Consider the following 27,083-nt stretch of genomic DNA (forward strand, 5'->3'; position numbering starts at 1 on the left):
CCTCCGAATTGCAAGAGGAGAGCGCCAAAATAACTATTTTAAGTAGGAATAAGGATATCATAGATTTAGATGAGGGTGAAGGTGAAAATAGTTTAAGCAATGAAGTAAATAATGAATTCAAGAATAGTTGTAAGATTAGAGAATTAAAACCTTGGAGTAGTAGAATGGAGGAGTATCAAAAAGCTCGAAATAGAATCTTTAGCATACCCGAAAGCCGGAAGATTAGCAAGAAAGTCGAAAGGGCAAGAAACAGATACTTAGACCGAAAAAGGCTTAGGAAGGAAATAGCGGCAGCCCGATTGTATGAGGGGGAAGACACCAGGCTATACATGCGTATTAAGATTGGCGATGAGGAAGTTGAGGGGCTCTTGGACAGCGGAGCCACAGTTAGTTGCTTGGGCAAAGATTGTCTAGGTAGAGTAGAAAGAGCTGGAGTTCCAATCTACGCGTATAGCGCCGCAGTTCACACGGCAGACGGTACACCCTTAGAGGTACTGGGCCGGATTAGGCTGAAGGTTAGAGTTAAGAAATTAGAAAAGGAAATTGATTTCTTTTTAGTCCCTGCTTTGAGTAAAGCCTTGTATTTGGGTGTCGACTTTATGAAGGCCTTCAATCTTTTGGCTAGTGTGGAAAGTCTTTCTCTTGGTGACGAAGAAGAGGAAGACACAAATGATCCATCCCGTCATCGTCTTAGCGTTGAGGAGGACAGAAGGCTCCCCGATATCATTAGCCTTTTTCCATCTTTTGAGGTTCGGGGCTTAGGCAAGACGTCCCTAGAAATGCATACCATTGACACGGCAGATGCGGAACCAGTGAAGCAAAGGCACTACCCCGTTTCTCCAGCTGTGCAACGCTTAATGTTTGCCGAGCTGGACAGAATGCTTGACATGGGGGTCATTGAGCCTAGCCAAAGTCCGTGGAATAATCCTGTAACCTTGGTCCGAAAGGGCGTCAAGAACAGATTATGCCTGGATGCGCGAAAGCTCAATGTCCTCACTGTCAAGGATGCTTATCCGCTCCCAAACATTGAGGGATTGCTTAGCCGGCTTGGGGATACACATTTTATATCGAGTGTGGACCTGAAGGATGCCTTCTGGCAAATCCCACTCGATATAAAGAGCCGAGAGAAAACTGCCTTTACGGTTCCCGGAAGACCCTTATACCATTTTACAGTCATGCATTTTGGGCTGTGCAACGCAGCCCAGAGGCTATGCCGGTTGATGGATAAGGTGATTCCAGCGCATCTCCGTGAAAGGGTATTCGTTTATTTGGACGACTTGCTGATAGTCGCCCCCGACTTTGAAACTCATCTAGTCCTTCTCCGGCAAGTCGCGGATTTGTTGACGAACGCCGGCCTGACCATAAACGTCGCAAAGTCGAAGTTTTGCTTTCGGGAGTTGCGCTACCTTGGGTACATTGTGGGTGAAGGCAAATTAAGACCGGACCCAGGAAAAATTTCGGCGATTATGGATTTTGATTACCCCAAGAGCGCCAAACAGGTGCGAAGTTTCACCGGTATGACCGGATGGTACCGCAGGTTCATTGCGGACTACGCTACAATCGCAGAGCCGATATTTAACACCCTGAAGAAAGGCAAGACATTTGAGTTTGGTGTCGCAGCCAAAGTGGCTTTTTGCCGATTAAAGGAAGCCCTAACGAAAAGCCCAGTATTAAAGCACCCGGATTTTGACAAACACTTTTACATACAATGTGACGCCTCGGATGTTGGCGTAGGCGGGGTGTTGTTCCAGAAGGATGAAGAGGGTGGAGAACATCCGATCGCATACGTGTCCAAAAAGCTGACTTCGGCCCAAAGAAACTACTCCGTTACGGAGCGAGAGTGCCTGGCAGTAGTGGTGGCTCTTAAGAAGTTCAGGCCCTATGTCGAACTTATGCCCTTTACAGTAATAACAGACCATTCCTCCTTGAAGTGGCTAATGTCCAATAAGGAGTTGAGTGGACGATTGGCTCGGTGGAGTTTACTGCTTCAAGGGCATAGCTTCGACATAGAGCATAGACGTGGGAGTCAAAATGTAGTGCCAGACACTCTCTCAAGGTACAACATGGACGAGCTGGAGTTCAGCAGTGCAGTGGATTTGGAAGCACCTGAGTTCAAGGCTGACAATTACTTGGAGAAAATTCGCGTAATAGAGGAAAACGGAGAAGCCTTCCCAGACTTAAGAGTGAAAGAGGGTCGGATTTACAAAAGGACAATTCCGGTGGCGGTAGACTTGCCGTCCGAGGAGTTTGCTTGGAAACTTTGGGTGCCCGAAGAATTGACAACCGAGACCATTACTAAGGCCCACAACCCGCCTTCTTCAGCGCATGGAGGATTCCACAAGACGCTGAAGCGGTTGAAACAGTTATATTATTGGCCAAATATGAGTGCCCAAGTCAGAGCCTACATACAAAGATGTCACACCTGCAAGGAGTCAAAGCCTAACTACCAGAACATGCAACAGCCTATAGGTGAAGAGGTGAAGATCGATCGGCCTTTCCAGAAGATCTATGTCGATTTCCTGGGCCCATATGTCCGATCTAAATCGGGGAATTCATTTATATTTATTGTCTTAGATCACCTATCGAAGTATGTGCTCCTAAAGCCCATGGCGAAAGCTACATCTCGCAACGTCATCAAGTTCTTAACAGGAGAGGTTTTTCATAAGTTCGGGGTGCCCGAGACACTTATGTCCGATAACGGGAAACAGTTCACCGGAAATGATTTTTCTACATTCCTTGACGCCTTCGGCGTGAGACATTTCAAGACTGGTTTGTACTCGCCCCAAGCTAATGCTTCAGAGCGAGTCAACCAGTCCATCTTGGCGGCAATAAGATCCTATTTAAAAGATGACCAACGCGACTGGGACCAGAACCTGACGGCTATCGAATGCGCGCTTCGGTCATCTGTACACGCTTCCACCGGAATGACACCCTACTTTGCTTTGTTCGGGACTAATATGGTGACACACGGAAGTGTCTACAGATTGGCTCGCCAGCTGGACGCACTGAAAGACCCAGAATATACGGCTTTACCCAAAGCTACGCAGTTAGAGTTAATCAGGGAACAGCTCAGGAAGAACATGGCAAAGAGCTATCTAGGTAGGGCCAAGAAGTACAACACGAGAGCCAGAGTAGTTAAATTTTTCCCCGGCCAAGAAGTTTATCGCCGAAACCACCAGTTAAGCGATTTCAGCAAGAATATTAATGCGAAGCTGAACAGAAAATACTTGAAGTGCAGAATAGTGCGCTCAATAGGAAGATGCCTTTATGAGATAGAGGATACTAGGGGTAAACTAATTGGCGTTTATCACGCCAAGGACCTAAAACAATAGAACACCTTTTTTTAAGTGAGGAACAGGAGGTCTGGAAGCCCAAGACCCATCCGCGAGATTTCACCTAACACCTGCCACCAGAGCAGTCTTCAGAGATTCCAAAACAAGATTACGACGGGAAGCTCCCCGCTGTCTGACTCGAGCGGGAATGTATACATTTATGGGATAAGACAAGTATGTCTGTCGTTGGCGCAAGGTTCAGCTCATCTCGCTAAACACCGCATTGCTGCTGATGCTTAAGTATCCGTCTGGACTATGCCACGGGATCGTGAGCTGTGATAAACAAGGCCTCGGAGCTATCGGTATGTATCGAAGCTGAGTCAGAGAGGGGGGAGAACAAGTATCAAGATTAACCGCGGTGTATCTGATGGGTTATCGTATCCGGTATCGGTGGCTCTGGATATTGTTCTGGTTGGTGGTGGTCGGTTTCATCTTTTGGATGTGTGCACGAAGAGATATAAGACCTGAATAAAATCCTACGTTTAAGAGGTTTTGAAAGTTTGAAGTTTATAACGTCAAAAAAAAAAAAAAGAAAAAAAAAGAACAACTGAAAACCCGGTTTTCAAAAACTGAACTGATCACTCTAGTTTTTACACTCGAAACTTTGTAAGACTATTGCTTTGCCCCATAAATTTGTCTTTAGGTCAGGCAATATGTTTCACCTACTGCCAGAAGTAGGAAAGGCAGTGAGTGTTCCTTTTTCTGCTTTTCTAGTTGGTGCTTTGTACAGATTGTTCAAATTTAATTTATTTATTTCTGCATTTTTTTTATGCAAAATCAATTTTGCTGTCGCTTTCTGCCCAAGGACCCTTATAGTAGGTTGTTTAAGTTGGCATGGAGGATATACTTTCCTCAGTGTACAACACACTGCTACGACAGCAATATACATTTTTCCTTCTGTTTGGTTCTCCGTTCCGCATTCAAGTGGAAATTGAGAAAAATGTGAGAGGAAAACCGTTCATCTATTTTTTTTTTTTTTGGGTATTAATGATATTTTAAGGCAGTTTCAACTTTTCGCATTCAAGAAAACAGCAGTGGATGTTTGCGATCTTTGCAAAAACATCACTACTGCCCATTATTAGATGACTTTCTATTGCTGTGGTAACTAAAGGGAGTTACATGGCATCCGCGGGGCTACTGCGTACTTATGCGGGAGTATCAAGAAATATTGAAGTAGATTGGTTTGTATTGTGTGAGTAACACAACCAATGCACGCCCGCATCTGACGGATTCAGTTAACCAACTCTCAGCTTGGAACGTGTTTCAATGCGCAAAGCATATGATTTAAATAGTTTAGTGTTGACAAATAATTTTGAAGCACGTAAATTAGGAAAATTCTTTCACTGAAATACTATTACATTGTTGACAATTTCCATTGAAATTAATTTTGGAAATTACAAAGTTAAACTAATGTTTAGAAATTCGTGCACAGCAGAAAGCGCTTGTTATGTAACTCAACCAAAAGAACGCATTCGAGCGAATAAGTTCGCATAGGTACACATACGTGCTGCGCGAGCTATGTAATTCCACCTTCACGGGTTTCTCGGAGTGTAGTGCGACTAGGACCTATGTGGGATGACGTGGACTTACCTGGGGGCTTCCACGAGCCAACTCTATCCATTCGTCCAGCATCTGTATGGTATGCTGCCGCCTCGGTTGACATGCCAGAGCTGTGGTGTGTGAGGAACCTAAAATCAAGACGATATTTTTAGTACAAGGCCGCTATAGGTTAGGGTTGGAACGAATACTCACCTGTTTGATCCCATACCGCTTCCATTGGTTCCTTCGGGCTCCTCTCCGGCTAACTAGTCCCCATCTAGGCTGAAATTAAACAACAAGAGAAAAGGTTATTGACCTTCGGCTAAGACGAGAAGTTGCGATAGAATGTTGTTTAAGTTGTTTTGGAGATATTCTCCCGCGATTGAAGCAAATTAGTTTTTAGCGCATTTGGTGTTTTGTTTGCGTTGGGGCCATAAGTCACATTGAGTGTAGTTGGATCTTTGTCTTAAGGTATTTGGCGTTAGGCTGATATCACACTATATGTAATTGGCTGTCCACCTCGTTATATTGAATTTGATGAAGTTGCACACAGTCGGATGAGGGCAGACTCCAGATTGTGTTGGTGGCACAATTTACGATTTAACCAGCTTTTCCACAACTTTGGATTATTTTTACGCCTCAACGCTTTAGATTTGGGATACGAAGAGGACATGAAGTGTGATAGCAGTTTTAGTTTGCACTGGCACTGTTAATTGTTTGGATTCTACAGTCAGACACGGTTTTAGTTGATCGCCTGGGTTTCCCTCCCAGTTACATGGGAAGAAGAATAAGCACACAGTATGTTTTATTTCCTTTTCAACTCACGTTTAACCATTTTTCTGTTTGCTTAGTTCGCTTATACAGAGGGGTTTCCTTCCCGCCCCCCACCTCCATTGAGAATTTAACCGGTCTTACGCATACACTAATAAGATCACCGTAACACCATACGATCATTGTGATAGTACACCCGTTTTCATAATTTCATACGTAGACGAATATACCCAAGCGGTGCCAGGAACCGTTTTTTTTTGTGGACACGTTGGCGTTGGCTTCAATTTTTTTTTTTGAGGTTACACGTGGTGGCCAGTTTTTTTACTTACGTCTAGTGTGCACTTTGACTGCCTTTTTATTTTGGTTCTACTCGGGTTTTTTTTCCTTTTTGTATGGCACATTTAGGGGAATGGGCCCATTCATGTAAAAACACTCACACACACGCACATAACATTTCTTTATGCAAATTACAAATAGGAAATTTTATGTTTTTCCTTTTTTGCACACCGCACGGAGGTGTCAGGAAATGTTAATTTGTTTTTTTTTAATTTTTCACTATCACTTTCGTTTTCTTGGGGTCACTAAATACTTACCTTTTTCCATTTTAATTTGTGGATCAGCAGCCGGTCCGTGTTGTGTTGGGTTTTTTTTATTTTATTTAATTATGAATGACAGGGGCCAGTCAGTAAAATGAACGGCGTAAATGGGTGCTGCCATTCATAACGTAGCCCGCGCTGTTCACAATGAAAGCGGCAGACGCTTTTTGACAGGCGGCAAATTTGTCGCCATAATGGGGCGTATACACTTTAGGTCATGGGTTCTTGTTATTTAATTTAGAAAACAACGGTTGTAAACGGCATGGGATGCTAGAATTTCATATAAGGAGTCCGAGAAGATGGGTCGGATCATTTTTATTGATGAATACCACCGGAAAGAGATGTTTTGGTTGCTACAGGTGGTTGAACGACAGTTCCGTGCGATTTTCCTTTTCGATAGCGCCGTAAAGGTAGGGATTGCAATGCTTAGTCAGGGTAGAGGTTGCAGTTTCAACCCACCGGGATTGTAGATAACAGGGATCCACTGGGAACCGCACTTTTTCCCTCCCATCCGTTGATAGGAATATCGGCAGGATGGTGGGGTTTGTGGTGTGCGCCGAATAATGGCACTACAGCGCCACCTGGTTGTGACTTGCCTTACTCCAGCGACACCTACTGGCTATGGTTGGCCCTCATCAAGGAGAGGGAGACAACCAGCTGACACCAACCTGTTATTATGGCTGCCCCCATATGTTTTGTTGGTGCCGGCTGGAAGACCAACTTCATGATGGAGACCAACCAAAGCCAAGCTGGCTAGAGTCCCCAAGATGAAGCGTTCTTTTTGGATTTGGACAGCGAAGCTACCGGAGGTGGAGTGAAAGCCCAAGAATAAAAAAAATAAAAAGACAGAGAAACCGCGGTGAAATAGTGTTTTTTTATTTAATAATCTTGCCTGGGCTACCAAACAAGCAAAGTAAAATGTAATGAACTTAAAGCTAAATAGAATGGCAATAATCTACAAACAAAGACAGCTAAATCTACAAGGAAATTGTTAAATGATTGTGAATTTGAAATAAAAGAAACTGAAATGAAAGAAATCTAATAATTAAAAAAATTTTGTAAATCTAAAGGCAAATTGAACGAACATTAAGAGAAGAAAAAGAAGACATTTAAAACCTGAAACAAAAAGATTTAAAAATCTGAAAAGGAAATATTGAGAAAAAGTATTGAAAAACTCTGAAATTCGTGAGAAAAATGAAATAACTAAAAATTATTAAAAATTGTTTTAAATTGCAAAAGAAAACCTGCAAAGAAACGTTGAAAACCTGAAAAGAAAGTAATCCCTGAAAATAAAAAGGGGGGAAAGATTAACCTGAAAAGAAAATAAAGTTACCTGCAAAGAATAAAATAAAAAAAAATCAATAAATACTCACCCAGACATAAACTCCACCTCCACTGTCCCAACGTTGGAATATCAGCCAGTCAGGCGATAGCAACACGGCGTTGGTCAGCCGACAACGCCCAAGGTACCCACTTTCGAATCCCATTTCCATACTTGAAACAAGACAATACGATTGACGTGCACGGACGGACAGACAGATACTGGACCACATACTCTTAAAATAAAGGTTTAATATAAAAGAAAAGCAGTAATTAATTAAGGTTTGAGACAGAACATACATCAGGTTCTTATTTAAAACATCGCCAGAACTTAGGAGGCGAACTTTCAGTGTTAGGATGAGCTCACCCTAGGCCAGGAAGTATTTTACATAGAGACACTTACGAGCCATTGCTCCCACATTGATGTCCGCTCTGTAGAGGCACGACCCCAGTAAATCCTGCAAGAACATAACTTTTATTTAAAGAAATAGCTACATAAGACTATACCCACATGATACTTACCATTATCAGACGGACGGACAGGAAATAGGGTAAACGGCAAGCAGGGTTGACGACGCTCCAAGGCAAGCACCGAAGCTAGACGAAACCAGCTTCAACATTAATAGCCATCCATAGGCCAGATCCGAGGAAGACTCGATGACCCATATTCCTGGAAGAAGAAGCAAGAATTAAATTATTGTTAAACTGAGAAATTTTCCTTTTATTTTTCCTGCATCCATTTCGAATTATGAATTTAAAACATGAAATTTTGAATTAACTCATTCTTTTAAATTGAATTTTAGAATTGCTTTATTTGGTTTTCCTCTTTGTTTTTTTTATTTGCGCTTACCTATTTAATCATAGTTATAAATTTGTTAGATTCTAGTTACTGCAGAAATGCAATAAAGCCAAAACTTGAAGTTTATAACGTTATTTCGAAGTGTTTCCTGTTCTAATTATTTAATGAATATGGAAGGCTAAAAAGCAGGTAAGAAAAAGGGTAGCTCAAACTTACCGGTCCAGGACAAACAGGTGTATTTGGGGTGTCCTCATAGATTATGACGCAAGAGGGCACCATGGTGGGGAGGGTGCGTCCTGACACCAGCTGAATGCTAAGTGGTGTCAACATGGTAGTGTGTGTCTGTCTAGTATTGTTCATGGTTGTTGTGTAGGTATCAGTGTCCCTCCATCAGCTGGTTGATTTTTGTTTTTTGTCACCTGCTTTGGAGGAGGTGAACTGGCAAGAACCGCGCCCTTTTCGACTGAGCCACAGCCGGTGCTCGAACGCCAGCAGCCAGCGCCCGTCAGTTCATTTCCTCCCCTCCAAGCAAAGCAGGGTTCCTTCGGGAGCACGACAAACTGCACGGAATGGTGTATAACGAAGGCCATTCCCCCACCTCCATTCCTTGAGCGATCCTTACGTAGCACATTGTAACCGTGACAACTGTGCAAGCTGCAGATGTTGGTCAGCTTTGTCTCCTGGATCGCTGCGATCATTATGCTCTTCCGACTCATAAAGTCTACGATCTCATCGATCTTGCCACGCAGTCCGTTGCAGTTTAACTGCAAGAACGATACACTTCCCGGCACTGGCCTGGCCATAGTAGGGCTAGGATGCTGTCGTTGCATAAATTGCCATACGGGAGAGGTCGGGGGGTCACACAGTCCGACGACGAGGACGCCGAAGGCGACGACGACGACGCTTTAACCCACTGCTGCCTATATTTGCACAGCACCTTGCGACATAGCCAGTATGACTATACTCCCGTAGTGAAGTTAGGCCAGAGCAAGAACGGAAATGTACCAATGATGAAGGCGGTTCTGGCAAACCGAACAGAACCAGGGTCCGGGGTTCTTTTCAATCCCGGCACGGACCAGAAGCGTGCGGAGAAGGCACTCCGGGATGTGCCTCTCCCGGGGTTCTTTTCAATCCCGGCACGGACCAGAAGCGTGCGGAGAAGGCAATCCGGGATGTGCCTCTCCCAAAGACGAACACGTACACTGAGGCGGCAGCCCTTGCCGATGAGGATTCCATCGGTGCGTACAACCGGCTGCCATGGGAGCACACCCGTATATATATTCGCACGGATCGAAAGAGCAATGAAGTGCATGTCACTGTGTAGGTGAGCTCTAACCGCCTCTTTGATCATAATACCACGACGGTAATGGTTGCCCATGACTTACAATTTGTCCAAATTATTGCCCACGCATTAGCAGTTTCCTATTTTTTCCGGGTGATCTATGTTGGTGCACGGTATCGATTTTTATTGCAATGACCGTGCATTTCGTTGTAAAGCCAAATATAAAAGGGTATGATCATGTTGTGTGTGCGTGTGTTTTGCTGCTGGGGATATATATATTTCTTTGGCAAATTTAATTTTTTGTAACCTCTGGTCAACGGTTTATGTGTGTTGTATACCAGGGTGTTGCGGGTATGATTTTTTATGTATTATTTTCAATTCGTTTTGCTGCTGTGTACTGGAGGATGTGCGTTGAATGGCGTGGATTGTGTGACAGCAACAGGTTAGGAATTGGTCAGAGACATAATAATTTTACGATAAGCAGAGTTGCATAGAATAGTAGCCGCCCATTCATAAATCCCGTAGGACATGGGAAATGACGACAATGGGATGTAGAACTGGGGAAAAGCAACGAGTGAAATTTTAAAACAAGAGAAAATCAAAACATGGTTTCGAAGATAAAAGCTAGATTTTAGAAATGGCGTATTTACGCTTGGATATCAAGGGTATAAATAGGGGAAAAATGTCAAAAATTGTCATTTTTAAAGTGATAAAAGTATTGCGACGGACGGATACACGTCCAAGTAATATATGATTTAACTTCCAAGTAATAAGTGGATTCAGTGAGATAAATAATTTTTTTTAAAGTTTCATTTCTTTTATGCACAGATTGTGTCGTGTCTTTGTGAAAGCAATTTTTGCGCGCTGCAACAAAATTAAAATTATTGTGAGTATGGGGAGTGGAATGTGTGGCTGAGTGTACATAACAATAACGGCATTGTGTTCTATCGGTGTAAGATGGCTTCCGTGTCATTGCAAACACCTTTATAAACCTCAAAAAGCCTATTCCCAAGCCTCTGGAAATAAAGGAAGGCGAACTTAAAAGTGCAAGCCTTATAATATCTTTGAGTGTAAAGCACCAGCATCTACAGTCCGTCCAATCGTGTGTCCGCCATAACTTTTCATTCTCCAATTGAAGTTGAAGAGTGGTTATGGGAAAGACTAGAACATAACCCCCAGTGCTGCGAAAAGACGTTTATGTGTGTTTGTGCCTTTAGCATAAAGCAAAGCTGTTGGCACAGTGCTCTGCCAACAGCTTTGCTTTATGCTGAAGCACATTTTTTTTATTTGAAAAAAAAGGAAGAAAAAACCAAGAAACCTTAAGAATATTAAAAATTCAGAAAAATTTTAAAAAGAATAACAAAATAAATTTTTAAAGGAATAACAAAAATAATTATTAAATTCTTTATATTCGACCCCAATATTTAGATTTATTTTTTAACTATATTTATTTTGATCATTAATGTATTGTGGTGGTTTTAAGTTTGACCATTTAATTTCCCATTTTTTAATTTAAATTTTGTTTGTTAAGATTTTACAAAGTGAAACGTCGAGAAAAGGAGGAAATAAACTTGTTTTATTTGCATTTTGACCCTAACAACCCGCAAAAATCACGTAAGATGAATAGGACTACGTTTTGATATTGATGGGGACTTGGTTATGAATGGTTAACCCCAAGTCAGAAATCCACTTAATAGAGCTCTTTTGTGTTGTTTGATATCCCTTTTGTGTTGTTTGATTGTAGTGTTCAGTGTTTTGTTTAACAATCTTTTTTTATGTTTTGCCTCGGGCTAGGTCTCGGCGGGTTAAGAACCGTTCTGAGCCATAGTTGAGTTGCTGGAGGGCCAGTCCTAGTGCCGTATGGGGACACAACAATTTCTTCTGACAAAAACATAAAGAAAACCCCCAAATTAAATTGTTTTTACAACTTTAAGATTTAAGGCTCAGCCACAGTTGAAAACACAAAGTTTTCACTGTTACTTTTTTGAAACACTACAAAAATCTCAATGAAAACATTATCCCTTAATGAATTTTTTTCAAAAGTAATGCCGGGTAATATTTTCGTTTTTTTTTTTAACGTTGAAATCCCTTTTTTCGCCATTCCTTTTTTTAAAAACTAGACAAAAAACAATAATAATATAACAATTTTTATTCAAATTTTACCATAAGTAATGAGGTAATGTCCTACTAAATGAAATCAGTTGTTTTGCTTTAAAATCTATTATCAAAAAAAGTAATCGGCGAAAAATACTAGCCTTAACAGCTAGTACTGTGTTCGTTTTTCACAGTTGAAAGCCCATTTCACGATTACTTTTTTGAAACATTACGAAAAAAAAAACAATGATGAAATTTTGCCATAAGTAATGACCGAATGTCCTACTGTATGAAGTCAAAAAGTTTTTCTGCTTTAAAATCTATTATCCGAAAAAGGAATCGGCGAAAAATATCGTAAAAAACGAACATAGTACCAGCCATTAAATAGCAATTTGTAGCCATAAAAAATAAACTTTTGCTCACATTTTGGGTTATGTCATACAAAACTAACATACTAGTGTGATAGTAAACATGATGATTCGTATGTTTGGAAATTTTGACACACATAATGAAATACCATTGATACATAAAAAGTGGCATTATATAAGACAAGAACATATAGTGTGATGGAGCCATTAACTGTATGTACTTCCCTCTCGAGTGAGAAACCTTTACTTAATGAGCCATTACATTGGCTTTGCTGTGGTGTTACAGGGTGACATTGTTAAAAACTTATCCGTGAGTCATGCGTCAAACTTAAGTCACGCACACACCTCAAATGTTAATAGCAGCAGCAAGAAATATGTAAACAACGCAAAAAGAGCAGCAGACGAAGACACGTCAGATTATTAATTGGAGCCAGAAATTGCATTACTTCAATCATTCAACTGAATTAACTTCTATTTGTTCGTATAATAAGACAGCGCAACTGGTGATTGTGCACGCAATGAAAAGTTTTTTAACAATTGCGCTCCTTGCGAGCTGCTGCATTTTATTCGCAATAGCATTGCCAGTGACAAAAAATAAAAAAGACGAGGCAAGATACAAAAAGTTTTTAAAGAACGGCCTTTTACAGCTATATCAAGAATACCCACTCATTCACATTTTTTATATATTTTTTTTTTTTAGAAAAAGGAGGAAAAACCAGCTCAAGCGGCCACTCCAGACGTAGAGACGGCTTTGGAATATGAGAGATATCTTAAGGAAGTTGTGGAAGCTTTAGAGAGCGATCCAGAGTTTCGAAAAAAATTAGACAAAGCACCTGAAGCTGATATAAGGGTATGGTCATAATCAAACATACTATTGCAAATGCATGTATATATGTGTAATTACGTGGGTTTTATTTTTTAGAGTGGAAAAATTGCACAAGAGCTGGACTACGTGAATCACCACGTACGGACAAAATTAGACGAAATTAAACGTCGCGAGCTTGAACGTTTAAGAAGTTTGGCTAAGAAAGAGTTCGAATTAAGCAATGACATTGATCGTGACCATTTGAAAGTATCGCAACATTTGGATCATGGTAACCAGCATACATTTGAAATAGAAGATTTGCGAAAACTAATAAAAAAGACATCCGAAGATTTGGCTGAGGCCGATAGAAAACGACGTCAAGAGTTTAAGGAATATGAAATGCAGAAGGAATTTGAAAAAGAAATGATTAAAATGGAATTGAATGAAGAACAGCGTAAAAAGTACGAAGAAGAACAAAAACAATTAGAGGAGAAGCACAAAAAGCACGAAAAAGTTCATCATCCTGGCAACAAAGCACAATTGGAAGAAGTATGGGAGGAACAGGATCATATGGATAAGCAAGATTTTGACCCTCACACCTTTTTCATGATACATGGTATGTTGAAACTTTTTTTTTATTTAAAAATCGGAAAATGGCAATTGGTTTTTTTGAATTATAAATAATGTATAAAAATTGACTAAGATGTCAAAAAACAGATTACGCGTGTAAAAAATGTATATGGTTAGACATCATTATATCAGGTATCAGATGAAGGTAACGGTAGCGCATAGTTTAGCATTTTCGCCTATGACGCTGAATGCCTGTGTTTGAATCCTGGCGAGAAAATTAGAATAAATTTTCAGCGAAAAAGATAAAGACAAATTAAAAAGCCGGCGTAAAGGCTGAAATAAGTCAAACCTACAAGAGGGCCTCCACGTCAGCCAACCTAAGCCTTTGCAGAAATCCAGAATGACTCGGGGTAGAGAGTTCAGTGAAGAGAATAGGTGCTCACCCATAATCCTACGTCTACTATAAGTCATCGCAGGGCATTGGCCAGTTAGATGCCCAACCGTCTCCAATTCCTCATCGTCCAGAGACCATCACCATATCAGCGACCTGACATTGCAGTGGCAGTGGCCGGTTAGAACTCCCACTAACAATGCAAGGTGACGCTTTCCCAGCTCGAGAACAATTGACTTCCTCGTTTCGGAGAACCTCGGCCACAGCGACTTGGCAACTCAGCAGCCCACAACGGAACTCAGCACAATGTGACAGCAGCCCCAAACCTCCGAGACGTTCATTGCATCTCCTGACAAGCCTCGACCTCACGTGACACGCATCCAAGGTCTTCACCGCTGCCTGACTGTCCACCGGTGTTTTTTTGTCGCGAAAGCCGGGTAGTGACAAAGGAATGCTCCAACGTCTCATTATCTTCCCCACATGCCCTACACATTTTATCACTTGCCGCACCGATTTTGCATAAGTGAGCTCGTAGTCCTATGTGTCTCGTTATGATACCAAAAGCTATACTGACCTCCTTCTTACTTCCTTTCAGTAATAGCCTCGTCCTCTCACGATCCGGATCACCCCATAGGATTTTCGTCGTCCTACCGCATTCGTCGCCCACGCCCTTAACTCGGACTGCATCGACCCGAAAGGTTTCGGATAAAACAAGTTTATTGACTAGCCTCTGGTCTTCACCGCCTAATCGTCTGCCCTTTCATTCCCCCTCACTCCTTTATGGCCCGGCACCTAAACAATGCGGATTGTGACATTATTAGAGAAAGGGGTTAATCTCAGAAGTCAGAGGATGAATGGACAATGTCTAGTGAAGAAACACTAGAACTACTCGTTGATACACATTCTCCGGGAAATTCTCCAACGGACAACGTGGTATGCATTTGTAGGAGGTTATTAGGGAAATTGTGTCTGAGCCAAAAATCCTTTTAGCGATAAGAAATTTCGACTCCTTTAGTCGCCAGGCCCTAATAATGTATCACCGGTTGAATTACAACCTGTGTCTGATAGACTGGTTTCCTGGCTTAGGGAGATATACTTTGCTTGTATCAGAAAGTCATTTATATCTGTGAGATGGAGGAACACCAAGGTCATTTTCATTCCTAAAGCAGGAAACCCCTTTTACTCCGAGGTGAACGATTTTCGTCCTATTAGTCTGTCATCCTTTATGCTGAAGACTTTTGAGAGTTTGATAGAAACATACCTTAGGGCAAAGATCCCTGGAGATCGCATGTCGCGGCGGCAGCATGCATATAGTAAAGGCAAATCCACTGAAACAGCCCTTCACGACCTAGTCAGCTACATATATGGTCCTCTCGCTATCAGGGAAAATACAATGGTAGCATTTCTTGACATTGAAGGTGTTTTAAATAATGTTAAACCGACATCAATCACGAAGGAGTTAGAATTTCTAGGCATCAACTCTACCGAAAGAAAGTTTATTAATAACTCACTTAAAGATGGATTACGGCAGGCTTGGGATCTGTGGATCTAAAAAGGTGGGTCAGCAGAGGAACACCTCAAGGAGGTGTACTGTCTCTTCTACTTTGGAATATAGCCATTGACAATATATTATTGTATCTAAGTGGTCGCGTACGCTGATGAAGTCGCTATTGCGGTTAGGGGAAGTTTTCCAACACTCTAAGAAATATACTTCAGGATGCTCTGCGTGGAACAGCGAAGTGGGCTACCGAAAGTGGTCTAGCCTACCTAGTGGTCTGGTCCTACCGTAGCACCTATCTCCTTGGGAGGAGAGGATGTTCCATTTACAGAAAGCACAAAATACATGGATGTTTTGCTGGACAGGAAATTGAACTTCAAATCCAACTTTTGGAAAGGGCAATAAAGGCAACTCTTGTCCTATACATCTGCAAGAGAGCCATTGTCAAATGTTGGGAGTTTAGACCGCGCGTCATGCATTGGGTGTATACTGCAGTTGCCGGACCTATAATGGTATATGGTATTGTGGCCTGGTGGACGGCGCTTCAAAGTCCACCTACCTTTCAATACTTAACCGGATCCAAAGGATGGCTTGTTTGTGTATCATAGCCGCTCTGAGGACGACACCAAATTAATGCTACATCTAATGCCTCGAGACACTGTGGCTAAACACATTGCTAAGGGAGCTTTCTCATTGGTCATGTGGCGGCTGCGGACACTGTCTTAACCTTGATACAATATCCGATGTTCCAGGCTGTGTGGATTACACCCTACCTGAGCCGCTTACTGATAAAAAGTACTGTACCACTTTTCCTGATAGAACCGATTGGAATTACGATATCCCTGGTAACAGAAGTTACATAGACTTCTATAGGGATGGGCTTTGGGGTGTACGACCAGGTGGGTTTTTGGGTGTACTTTAAAGGTCTGGAACTGGTTATATCGAAAAGGTTACCCGACCACTGCAGTGTGTATCAAGCGGAGACCTTGCAATTAAGGAAATGGTGGAACGGCTAAGATATAATGTCATTACAACGATTGGCATAAATATATTCTCAGACAGCCAGGCTGCCATTAAATCCCTGAAGAACGTATTTTTGAACAGAAAAACCGCCCGCGACTGTCGCAGATCTCTCAAAGAGATGGCTGAACAGTTCAAAATTCACCTGTTCTGGATGCCGGGCCACAGAGATTTCCCAGGGAATTGTAAAGCGGACGAACTTGCGAGACTAGGAACTACCCTACACATTCCAGGAATACTGGAATCTGTGGGTATGCCTCTAGCGACATGTAAGCTAAGTTTTCAGGACCAGACCCAAAGGACAACGAATAATAGATGGTCACAAAGAGGGGACTGTGAGCATTCCAAAACTATGTGGCCTAATCTAGACTTGAAGAGGTCTACCGCTTTGCTGTCATTAGCTAGAACAGACGTCTCAGTTATTGTGTCCGTTATGACAGGTCACTGTCTAATCCGAAAACATGCTAATAGACTGATGGTTGCCAGCAATGAATTTTTCAGAATCTGTGAGGAAATCGAAGAAGAGGCTATAGAACACGTGTGTGTATGTCCCGCACTAGCAGTTAAAAGGAATTCCACTTTAGGTTCTCATTTCTTCGAAAACCTGAGTGATTTAGCCGATGTAAACATTCGCAAGTTATTGGGCTTTTTAAATCGATCTGGACGGTTCAACGATAGAAACTAAAAGGCATCTTCCTTCTTCTGTTCCTGTGTTATCACAATGGGCGAAAACGTCTGAGTCTGAAGGCAGACTGCCACTTAAACCTAACCTACATTCCAAGATTGTTTGTGATCTTACCGTCCTTGGTTGTTATTTTGCTGTCCGTAAAGATGTTGACACTCGACGTCCTTGCGTTAGCATCATACCACCTCACGCATTCCATGATCACCGGGATCTCCGCCTGCAATGCCGTATTATGGTCAGGCACGGCAATAGCTGTGAGCCCAACACATGATGGAACATTGAGGTCCGATCTGTGTGGTGTTCATGGCGGTCACGAGACGCATAGCTGCGAGCTACCGGGCGCGTCCGCAGTTTGCGGATAGTGCTCTCCATGTGGAATAGCTACAACGGCAGTCGGGGACAATCAGCGGCATCGAGCGGAGAGTTGTTGTTGTAGCAGTGTGTTATACACTAATTTTAAACGTATAACAAATGTTAAATTCATTTATAAGATTCGGTAGTGCATATAAATACTACGTTTACACCAACAAAAAACACATAAGTACCTTCCCTTTCACTACATGGTAACCCTCAGTACTTTTCCATTAAAAAAGGGGCAAATAAACAAACAGCAATACATGAATGCAAGAATTCAGAAGACATTATGTGAGCAGTTCATATATCATCCGCTGTCTTCATATGTTTCTGACCCCCAACTTTTCTGGAAGTCATTGAACGCTACCAAAACCACACATTCATGCGTGCAGGCTATGGCGCAGAGCTGTAAGGAGGGTTCAGGCGCCCGCAACAACGTGGTCCTCATCGCTCCGCCTATGCCAAGATAACATGTTCTCTGAACCTGTTGTATGATCCTTATGTTGAACTTTTTCTCTATAGCAGTCCACCAAACTACTGAGGCGTAATTAAGTATTGGACGCTTCCAATTCAGTTTCCTGTCCAAGATCACTCCTAAGTATTTTATTTATTTATTTCATTTCATGCAATGTGAAGCCATCAGGCCTATAAATAATCACACTATGCATAAGACGTACTTTTTCTAACATTTGATCTTGTCAGATATCTTAAGCATATTTCAGTTTTCTCTGGGTTAACATTGAGACTCTTGGCTCAAGCCCAGTCATATGCCATATGCAAGACCCTTTCGGCACTTCTGCATAGCTGATTCGGATCCTAACCCCTAAGAAGTATTATAACAGCGTCTGCATAGCAAACGGGTTCAAATCCCTTCTCAGTCAGCATCCGTAATAGGTTATTTATAGTGGTCAACGAAAGTAGTGGCGATAAAATGCCCGCTGTGGCGTGCCCTGCAAGTCTTAGGCACACTGTGAAAATACAGGCCAAAGGGAGCGCCAGATAGTTTGCCTCCTTCTGTAGTAAAGCCGGAAATATTCCATCAGGTCCGGTTGACCTAAATGGGTTGAAGCTCCTTAAGGCTTCCTTGACAGTAAATTCCGTTGTAACAAGCCTTCGATCCACCTCATTATTCCAAGATTCCGGTGTCTCCGTGAGTCCCGCCGTATCCTATGGAAAATGCGTTTTTATCAAAAGCCTCAACATGTCCTCCATTGTCTCTGATCTTACTCCCATGTCGTCTACTAACGTTGCAGTTTGAACACGGGTTTTTGAGAGAAACTTTTTCATCTTGGCGGCGTCATTACGCTATCGATCTGTTCGCAGAAAAGATTCCAGGAGGCTCGTTTTTCTGCACTGGTAATCTTATTGTATTCCTTGAGCCTTGTGTATTACACGTCCCAGTAAACTTCCGCTTTTTTCGACGAGCTCTGTTATAAAATCCGCGGACCTTTTTCCCAATGTGGCGAATCTCCCCGGTCATCCAGGGTTTTTTTGCTTGGTACATACTCTTCTGTCTCGTTCGTCGTGCCCCGGATCGCTTTCCAGGTCTGCTTGCGAGGTTAGCAAAGCCGCTGCCCTCATCTCTCGATTCGGCTGCGCTGACTGTTTCATTGACACTGTCGCTGTCTGAATCCGAGTCGGAAACGCCACCTTTACTTAAAGGCTGGGGACGAGCTGTGCATCCCTCTGGTTTATCCGTCTCTTCCTCATTCATTAGTCTGACGACTTGTTGTGCGCTTGAAGCATTACTCTCGACTACAGGTGCCAAGGCACCCACACCTATAGGAGGGAAGAACAACATGCTACGGTCTGACGCCACCACCGCAGCTGTTAGGTCTTTGGAGTCCATTACTAGCCTACTTCAAAAAGGCTTTACAACTTTTCGTAATAAGTAGTACCTATTCCGAGATATGGATATTTTTTCTTCGAGGAGCGAAATATGTCCGCTCCACTTAATGGCTACTTAATTCACTACCACACTCGGTCGATTCTGGTCCGATTCGGACCTTAATCGATGGAATGTTGGAGACCATTGAAGCAGTCATTGTGTAAAATATCATACAATACGAGTAAGAATTGCGTCCTTTAGGGGCTCAAGAAGTAAAATAGGGAGATCGGTTTATATGGGAGATGATGTACAAAGCCGTTGTACAAAATTTCAGCCAAATCGGATAATAACTGCGCCCTCTAGAGGCTCAAAAAGTCAAGATCCCAGGTTGGTTTATATGGCAGCAACATGGACCAATATAGCCCATTTACAATGCCAACTAACTTACATCAATAAGAAATATTTGTGCAAAACTTCAAGCAGCTAGCTTTACTCCTTCGAAAGTTAGCGTGCCTTCGACAGACAGACAGACTGACGGACGGACATGGCTAGATCGACCTAAAATGTCATGATGATCAATAATATATATACTTTATGGGCTCTCAGACGAATATTTCGAGGAGTTATAAACGGAATGACGAAATTAGTATACCCCCATCCTATGGTGGAGAGTATAAAAATAATAAATAAACTGTCTGTAGAAACAGTCTCACAGATCTTATAATAATTTGTTCTTGCTTTTGATTAAATCTCTCGAGAGTTATAAAACTGTCGCTTTGTTGAACTTAATAGTTGCAAATTTAAGAGATAAAAAGAATTTTTTTTAGCATGAACAGTTACAACCCCATAATACGATTATTATTTACAGATGTGGATGGCAATGGATTCTGGGATGAAACCGAGGTAAAGGCATTGTTTATTAAGGAACTCGACAAGGTGTACAAGTCTGGTTTACCTGAAGATGACATGCGAGAAAGGGCTGAAGAAATGGAACGCATGAGAGAGCATGTTTTCCAAGAGACAGATACAAACCGTGATGGTCTGATCAGTTTCCAAGAATTTTTGGAACAAACGAAACGCGATGAATTCAATCGGGATCCTGAATGGCAAACGCTTGAAGAGCAACCGCAATACACACACGAAGAGTATTTGGAATTCGAACGCCGTCGTAAGGAGGAAATTGATCGTATGATTGCTCAAGGACTGGTAAATTATTCGTATTAATAAAATCGTTCAAAATTGTATTTAACAACATTTTTATTCTATTGTAGCTACCACCACATCCAAATATGCCACAAGGGTACTATCCCGATCCCAATGCACATCAGCAGCATCCTGTTTATCAACAACCACACCAACCACCAATGCATTATCAAAACCCGCAACAGCAGCATGCACAACAGCAGCAACAATACCAGCAACAGCAACAACAGTACCAACAGCATCAACAACCATATCAACAACAGCAACAATTTCAGCAGAATCAACAACAGCAATATCAACAACCACAGCAACAGTATCAACAACAGCCGCAATTACAACCAGAACAAAAATACCAAGGACAACAAGTGCATTTAAATTCGAATCAAATGTATCAAAATGTCCCAGCTGATGCGGCTCCTCAACCACAACAACAATCTGCTGTCAATAACGTGCAGGCGCAACCTCAACAACAAGCCCCTCTTCAACAACAAACAAACGTTAACAATAATATGGTACAACAACCAATTTCTAACATTTTGCCTACACCACAACAACAGCAGCAGCACAACAACATTCCCAATCAGCAACAAAACAATAATGTAGCCCAACAACAAAATAACAATGCCAAACCTTCACATTAATTTCATTAATAAAATGGATGCGCAGATTTCAAAACATTTCAACACACCCTTATATAAAGAGGAATAAAGTTTCCTACACATTTCCGCTGTCTCCTTGTTTTTGTTGAACATGCAAAACATGAACAATGTATTTTCAATACTTTCAATTTGTTGTTGAATGTGCATTTTTTTTATTTTAATGCCTTATCCATATTGGTTGTGATTTCCCTGAGAACATACATTCAAATTATCTAACGCATTTTTAAATCTATGTATTTCTTAAAAACATTCAATATATTTTTAAATCTTCCATTATTTGTTAAAAATAACGATTTTATTATTTAGTTGGGTAACAATTGTTTTAAATCATTTAGAACAAATTATCTTACTAAATTTGTTTTATATTAAAAACTATTATGTTGTTATAGAAGTTTGTTGTGTTCTATATTTCATTTGCTTGATTCTGTTGAGTATCCAGATTCAAGAACTCGGCGACTAAAATGTGGTGCACCTGAAGAAATCCACCTCCCCCGGTGAGCCAGAGTAGTCCTGGATCAATTAACATCCTGCAGATGCAGCCGCCTCAACTCACACAGATCAAGGGTTGATGCCGACGTGCAAGATGATATATGTCCCGATTGTTACCAGGGACCACACGACACACTTCACCTGTTTAACTGCCAAGCCAGACCCACTCGACTCGGACTCAAGATGATGATTTAGAGGGTCTCGGCGATAACAGCCCTAAAGTTTTACTTAGACAGCAATTACATGTCTTCCCACTGGTAAATTTTTTTTCTCCTGATGGAGGTAGTCCGCATGAGAACTGAGGAAACAGTCTGTCGCAGTTCAAAGGGTGACATTCTGACAGATCTGAAATAATAAATAAATAAATGTGTAACAGCTGTCAAATGTGACGCCAAGTATTTTGGGACACTTGATGGTCGGAAACATTTCTCCATCGACCTCACTTTCAGCTCAATATTCACCCCACACGTATTTGTAGTGAACTATGTGGCTGAAGATCAGATCTCTTGCAGCGAAATATGAGGCAAGTTCGTTGAGGTAGACGTTCAACCTATCGCAGATGTCAACAATGGGTGGGGGCCTGATGCCACGATCGTACAATCGTCTGCATACGATCTCTATGCCGTCAAAGGGGTGGAATGGAGAATAGGTAGAGGTTAAACAGTGCCGGAGATATCACTCCGCCTTGGTGAACTCCCTGTTTCATTCTACGGTTGGGTTAGGTGAGGTTTAAGTGGCAGTCTGCTATCAGACTCAAACGTTTTCGTCCATTGTGATACCACAGGAACAGAAGAAGGAAGATGCCTTCTAGTTTCTATCGTTGAACCATCCAGATCGATTTAAAAAGCCCAATAACTTGCGAATGTTTACATCGGCTAAATCAGTCAGGTTTTCGAAGATGTGAAAACCTAAAGTGGAATTCCTTTTAGCTGCTAGTGCGGGACATACACACATGTGTTCTATAGCCTCTTCTTCGATTTCCTCACAGATTCTGAAAAATTCATTGCTGGCAACCTTCAGTCTATTAGCATGTTTTCCGATTAGACAGTAATCTGTCACAATGACAGAGACGTCTATTCTAGCCAATTAGTAGATACTTGGAAATTACAGAATGTCTATTTCTTTCAAGTTTTCCTGATTTTACACCGTCATAAAAGAGATTTCCTTTTTGACCATACATTTGTTATTTTTGGTTTTTATTTTCGGTTTTTTGGCAGTATTAATACGTTTAAGACATTTGACTTTTTACATTTCGGTATTTTGGGCAGATCTTATACTGCAATGGTTAGTACTCGTTCAGCAAGTAGAGAAGGTTCTGGGCATTCCAGGATGCAGCCAGGAACTTCTCGGGATTTTCGGGCGAGTACAACCCAATCAGCTGTGACTTTCACGACAACAACAACAACCACATCGGCAGCTAGCAATGCTCCGATCATATCAGCTCTGTCGTTCGTGGTTCCACCACTACCTCCAGGCATGGACGATTTGTCTCGGCTATTGAGCAGCACATTCGGCTCCCAAGGCCATATATCCTCTCCATCTTATAGCCCACTCACGGGTCTCAACGTCCCCGTGCATCCAGCAGATCCGGCTATTAGCGTTGGCATTCGCGAAATTATCGCTTCAGCCGGAAATTCCTAACAAAATTTTACCAGCTCTAGACTGGTACTGGAACCACCGCAAATTTGTACAATTTCGGTCTTGGGATGAAAATGAGAGGCCTCTGCTGACGCAATACCAGCGATTAGAAAACGAATTCCAGATACAGACGCAAATTCTTAACCGTCGCCAGCAGCCCCAAGAAACCTTCGAAGAGTTTTGTAATGCGGTGATTCAATTGCGAAACCAGCAGAAGCAACACTACCGAGAGGCGCAGATGGTGGAGATTATGAGGGGCAATCTGAAAACAGAGTAGATGATATTCTCAGTGAGAGTTAACGACTTGGGGAGCTTCTATAGAGAAGTTATAAGAGCGGAAATCCTTCTCGCAAGCCACCGTCAGCAGTACCAGCGCACTAATCTGAAGCCAAAACGCGTTCATGAGTTAGCCTGGGAGGATGAGTTACGCCCAGAGGCCATAGCAGTGGATGCAATTCAGGGCAAAACAAATTTGAAATGCTGGAATTGTGGAGTTGAAGGTCATATCTGGGAGGATTGTGACGCGCCTAGAAAATTTTTGTGCTATAGGTGTAGTCATGATGGAGTAACCGTCAGGAACAGCCCGAAATGTCAGGGAAACCGACAGAGGATCCCATGTCAGACTGGAGAGGTGCGCTCGACACCAGTTCAGATTCAGTCCCATCATCTGATAAAAAGATCACCCTTCTTAGTAATTCCGAACAGCATAAGCATAGCTCTACACTTGTCCCGAAGCTGAGAGAATTGAAGCCGTTACATGTCCGGGTTCAAGAGTATAGGGAGACAAAGGCGAGGATTTTTGGGATCTCCAATAAGGTTAAAAAGGCACGAGAGCGTTACAAAAAGAGAAAAGTCCACATAAAATAGTAGGCAGGGTCACAGCCATCGTCTTCTTTAATAAAATGTATCATCAAATAACTTTCTTTTTGGTACCGTCTTTGGGAAAGTCTCTTTTCCTCTGCATAGTTTTTATGCGCAAATTTCAACTTTTTACCCAAATTGAGAGTTTGACCACCAACAATGTGAGCCTTTGTGAAGAAGCTGACGGCTGTGTCAATGATGACAAGAAAGTCTATGTCAGACTTTCAGCGAAAACGCTTGGAAGATGTGATAGAAAAATTCCCTTGCTTTACTAAGAAAGGCTTGGGCAGGACACAGTCTGAGGTACACACAATCGACTCACGTGATGCAACTCCAGTGAAAAGTAGGCACTATCCGGTGTCGTCAGCTGTGCAGAAATTAATGTATGCGGAGTTGGATAGGATATTACCTTAAGGGTGATAGAGCCGAGCGATATTCCCTGGAGTCATCCAGTGACATTATTCCGCAAGGGTGAGAAAAATAGACTATGCGTTTCCGCATATTGAAGGTCTACTCAGCCGGCTTGGTAACACCTATTTATATATAAACAGTGTCGACCTAAAGGATGCTTTCTGGCAGATATCCCTTGACGAAACCAGTAAAGAGAAAACAGGCTTTACGGTGCTGGGAGGCCTCTTTACCATTTTACCGTCATGCCTTTTGGGTTGTGTAATGCAGCACACATGTTATGCCGGTTAATGGACAAAGTGATTCCCGCAGCACTAAGAGACCGTGTTTTTGTTTACTTGGATGACCTCTTGGTAGTGTCGCCAGATTTTGACATTCACCTGGAGTCGCAGAAGCGTGTGACCGAATTGTTAGCCAAAGCGGGGCTCACGATAAATTTGGCAAAATCCAAATTTGCTTCAAAGAGCTGCGATGCTTAGGCTATATTGTTGGTGGAGGTACTCTCAAGGCGGATCCAGCAAAGGTTAAAACGCAAGTGAGAAGTTTCATGGGCGCCACCGGCTGGTATAGGCGGTTCATACCCGAGTACGCGACGATAGCTACCCCGATCTTCGATACTCTTAAAAAGGGTAGGACTTTTGATTTTACCGACCATGCGAAGGCTGCTTTTGATCAGTTTAAACAGGCCCTGATTACCAGCTCGGTACTCCCTCACCCGAACTTTGAAAGACATTTCTATGTGCAATGTGATGCTTCCGACCTGGGAATAGGAGCAGTCCTATTTCAGAAGGATGACGAGGGCGGAGAGTATCCCATTGCATATTTTTCACAGAAATTAACGTCTGCTCAAAGGAAATTTTCAGTGACGGAGAGAGAGTGATGGAGAGAGAGTGCTTGGCTGTGGCCTAAAGAAATTCAGGCCCTATATTGACCATCGGTCAATATAGGCCTTCACCATCATCACTGATCATAGCAGCCTCAAATGGTTGATGTCCCATAGTGATTTAAGCGGAAGACTGAGGTGGAGCCTCCAATTACAGCCCTTCGGGTTCGATATCGAGCATAGACAGGGTAGCCAGAACATTGTTCCGGATACCTTGTCTAGGTACGATATAGACGAACTGTCCGAGGACTTAGGACAATTATTGGACCTCTCCTCGCCAGCCTATAAGTCTGACGCCTGTCAAGATCTAACCCGGAGTATTGAAGAGAACGCGGCAAGTTTACCCGATTTTCGGGTTATCGATAGTATCGCCTACAAAAGAACGCGACACTACGACGGTGGTCCTTTGCGTGAGGATTTCGCGTGGAAGTTATGGATGCCGGCCGAGCTGACTGAACGAGTCATCAAAAGGGCTCATTGCCCACCTACCTCAGATAATGGCGGGTTTCACAAGACGTTGCACCGTATAAAAGAGTACTTTTACTAGCCAAACATGAATGTGCAGATGCGAAGTTTAGTGAAACAGTGCCTAATTTGTAAAGAGACGAAGCCGACAACTAGAAGACCACCGAGAATGGGATAAGCACCTTTCAGAGGTGGAGTGTTCGCTGCGCTCGTCGGTGCATAACGCGATAAAGGTGACACCGTACTACGCCTTATTTGGTGTTAACATGATTAACCACGGGAGCGTGTACAAGATTTCCCGTAAGCTTAAAATATTAAATGACCCGGATATCGACTTTATCCCTAACTCGGAGAAGATGGAGCAAACCAGGGAGCTGATCAGATCTAATGTACATAAGGCTTACCTTAAAGGAGAAAGATCCTACAATCTTCGCTGCCGAAAGGTTAGATTCTTGTCTGGACAAGAGGTGTTTCGCCGTAGTTTTCGGCAAAGTAGCTTCTCTGATAACTACAACGCGAAACTTGATAAGATGTTTTTCAAGTGTAGAATTGTGCGGCCTGTAGGGAACTCCTTATATGAAGTGGAGGATCCACAGGGAAAATCTTTCGGTGTCTTTCACGCCAAAGATTTAAGGCAATAGGTTAAGAATCACGTAGTTAGTAGGCTAGGATAGATATAAGGTCGTTGGAGTTATTTCTTTTCATATGCTTTTTTTAAGGTGGGATAGCATAGTTTTCCCATGCCAGAGTAGCGTAGTGCTCTTGGCGATATATATATATATATATATATATATATATATATATATATATATATATATATATATATATATATATATATATATATATATATATATATATATATATAGTTTAATTCTTTTCTTTAGTTTTTGGCAATCCATTTCATTCACCACGAGTTGATATCTCCAAGCCCGGCCCTAGCGGCGGGGGCGTATGTTATGCATATTAGGGTGGCCCGCACGCGGCAATATGGTATAAAAGAGTGGACACGTATAGATGTGAAATTTTGGTTGTGAAAATCAGCGATCATATGGTATTTGCTAAAGCGGGGTATACAGTGACATGTCCTAAACACCTCCCCCAACGGAAGGTACGCCTAAGAGTAGAGTTGAGGTGAGATAAATGTTGGGCTAAGTAAACTATAAATTCCGCTAAATGAACGATGAATTTCGCTAATTGGACGATGGATTGAAGAAAGAAGATAGGG

The 27,083-nt window shown here is 42.1% G+C and overlaps 1 protein-coding gene and 1 long non-coding RNA gene across 2 annotated transcripts; one reads left to right on the plus strand and one right to left on the minus strand.

Annotated features, from left to right (window-relative positions):
- Positions 1-6,771: 6,771 nt before the first annotated feature.
- Positions 6,772-8,909, minus strand: LOC131994289 (uncharacterized). Its single transcript, XR_009396597.1, has 5 exons — positions 8,574-8,909; positions 8,081-8,228; positions 7,962-8,016; positions 7,612-7,794; positions 6,772-7,550 (listed from the first exon to the last, which is right to left on the minus strand). It is a non-coding gene; the product is annotated as an uncharacterized LOC131994289 (long non-coding RNA).
- A 3,542-nt stretch (positions 8,910-12,451) lies between these two features.
- Positions 12,452-21,138, plus strand: LOC106094931 (nucleobindin-2). Its single transcript, XM_013262171.2, has 5 exons — positions 12,452-12,709; positions 12,802-12,951; positions 13,024-13,522; positions 20,121-20,458; positions 20,524-21,138. The coding sequence occupies exons 1-5, from the start codon at positions 12,620-12,622 to the stop codon at positions 21,094-21,096; spliced, it is 1,650 nt and encodes a 549-aa protein (XP_013117625.1). The 5' UTR covers positions 12,452-12,619; the 3' UTR covers positions 21,097-21,138.
- Positions 21,139-27,083: the final 5,945 nt, after the last annotated feature.

The sequence above is a fragment of the Stomoxys calcitrans genome, chromosome 1 (genome assembly GCF_963082655.1).
Source record: "Stomoxys calcitrans chromosome 1, idStoCalc2.1, whole genome shotgun sequence".
NCBI classification, from domain to species: Eukaryota; Metazoa; Arthropoda; class Insecta; order Diptera; family Muscidae; genus Stomoxys; species Stomoxys calcitrans.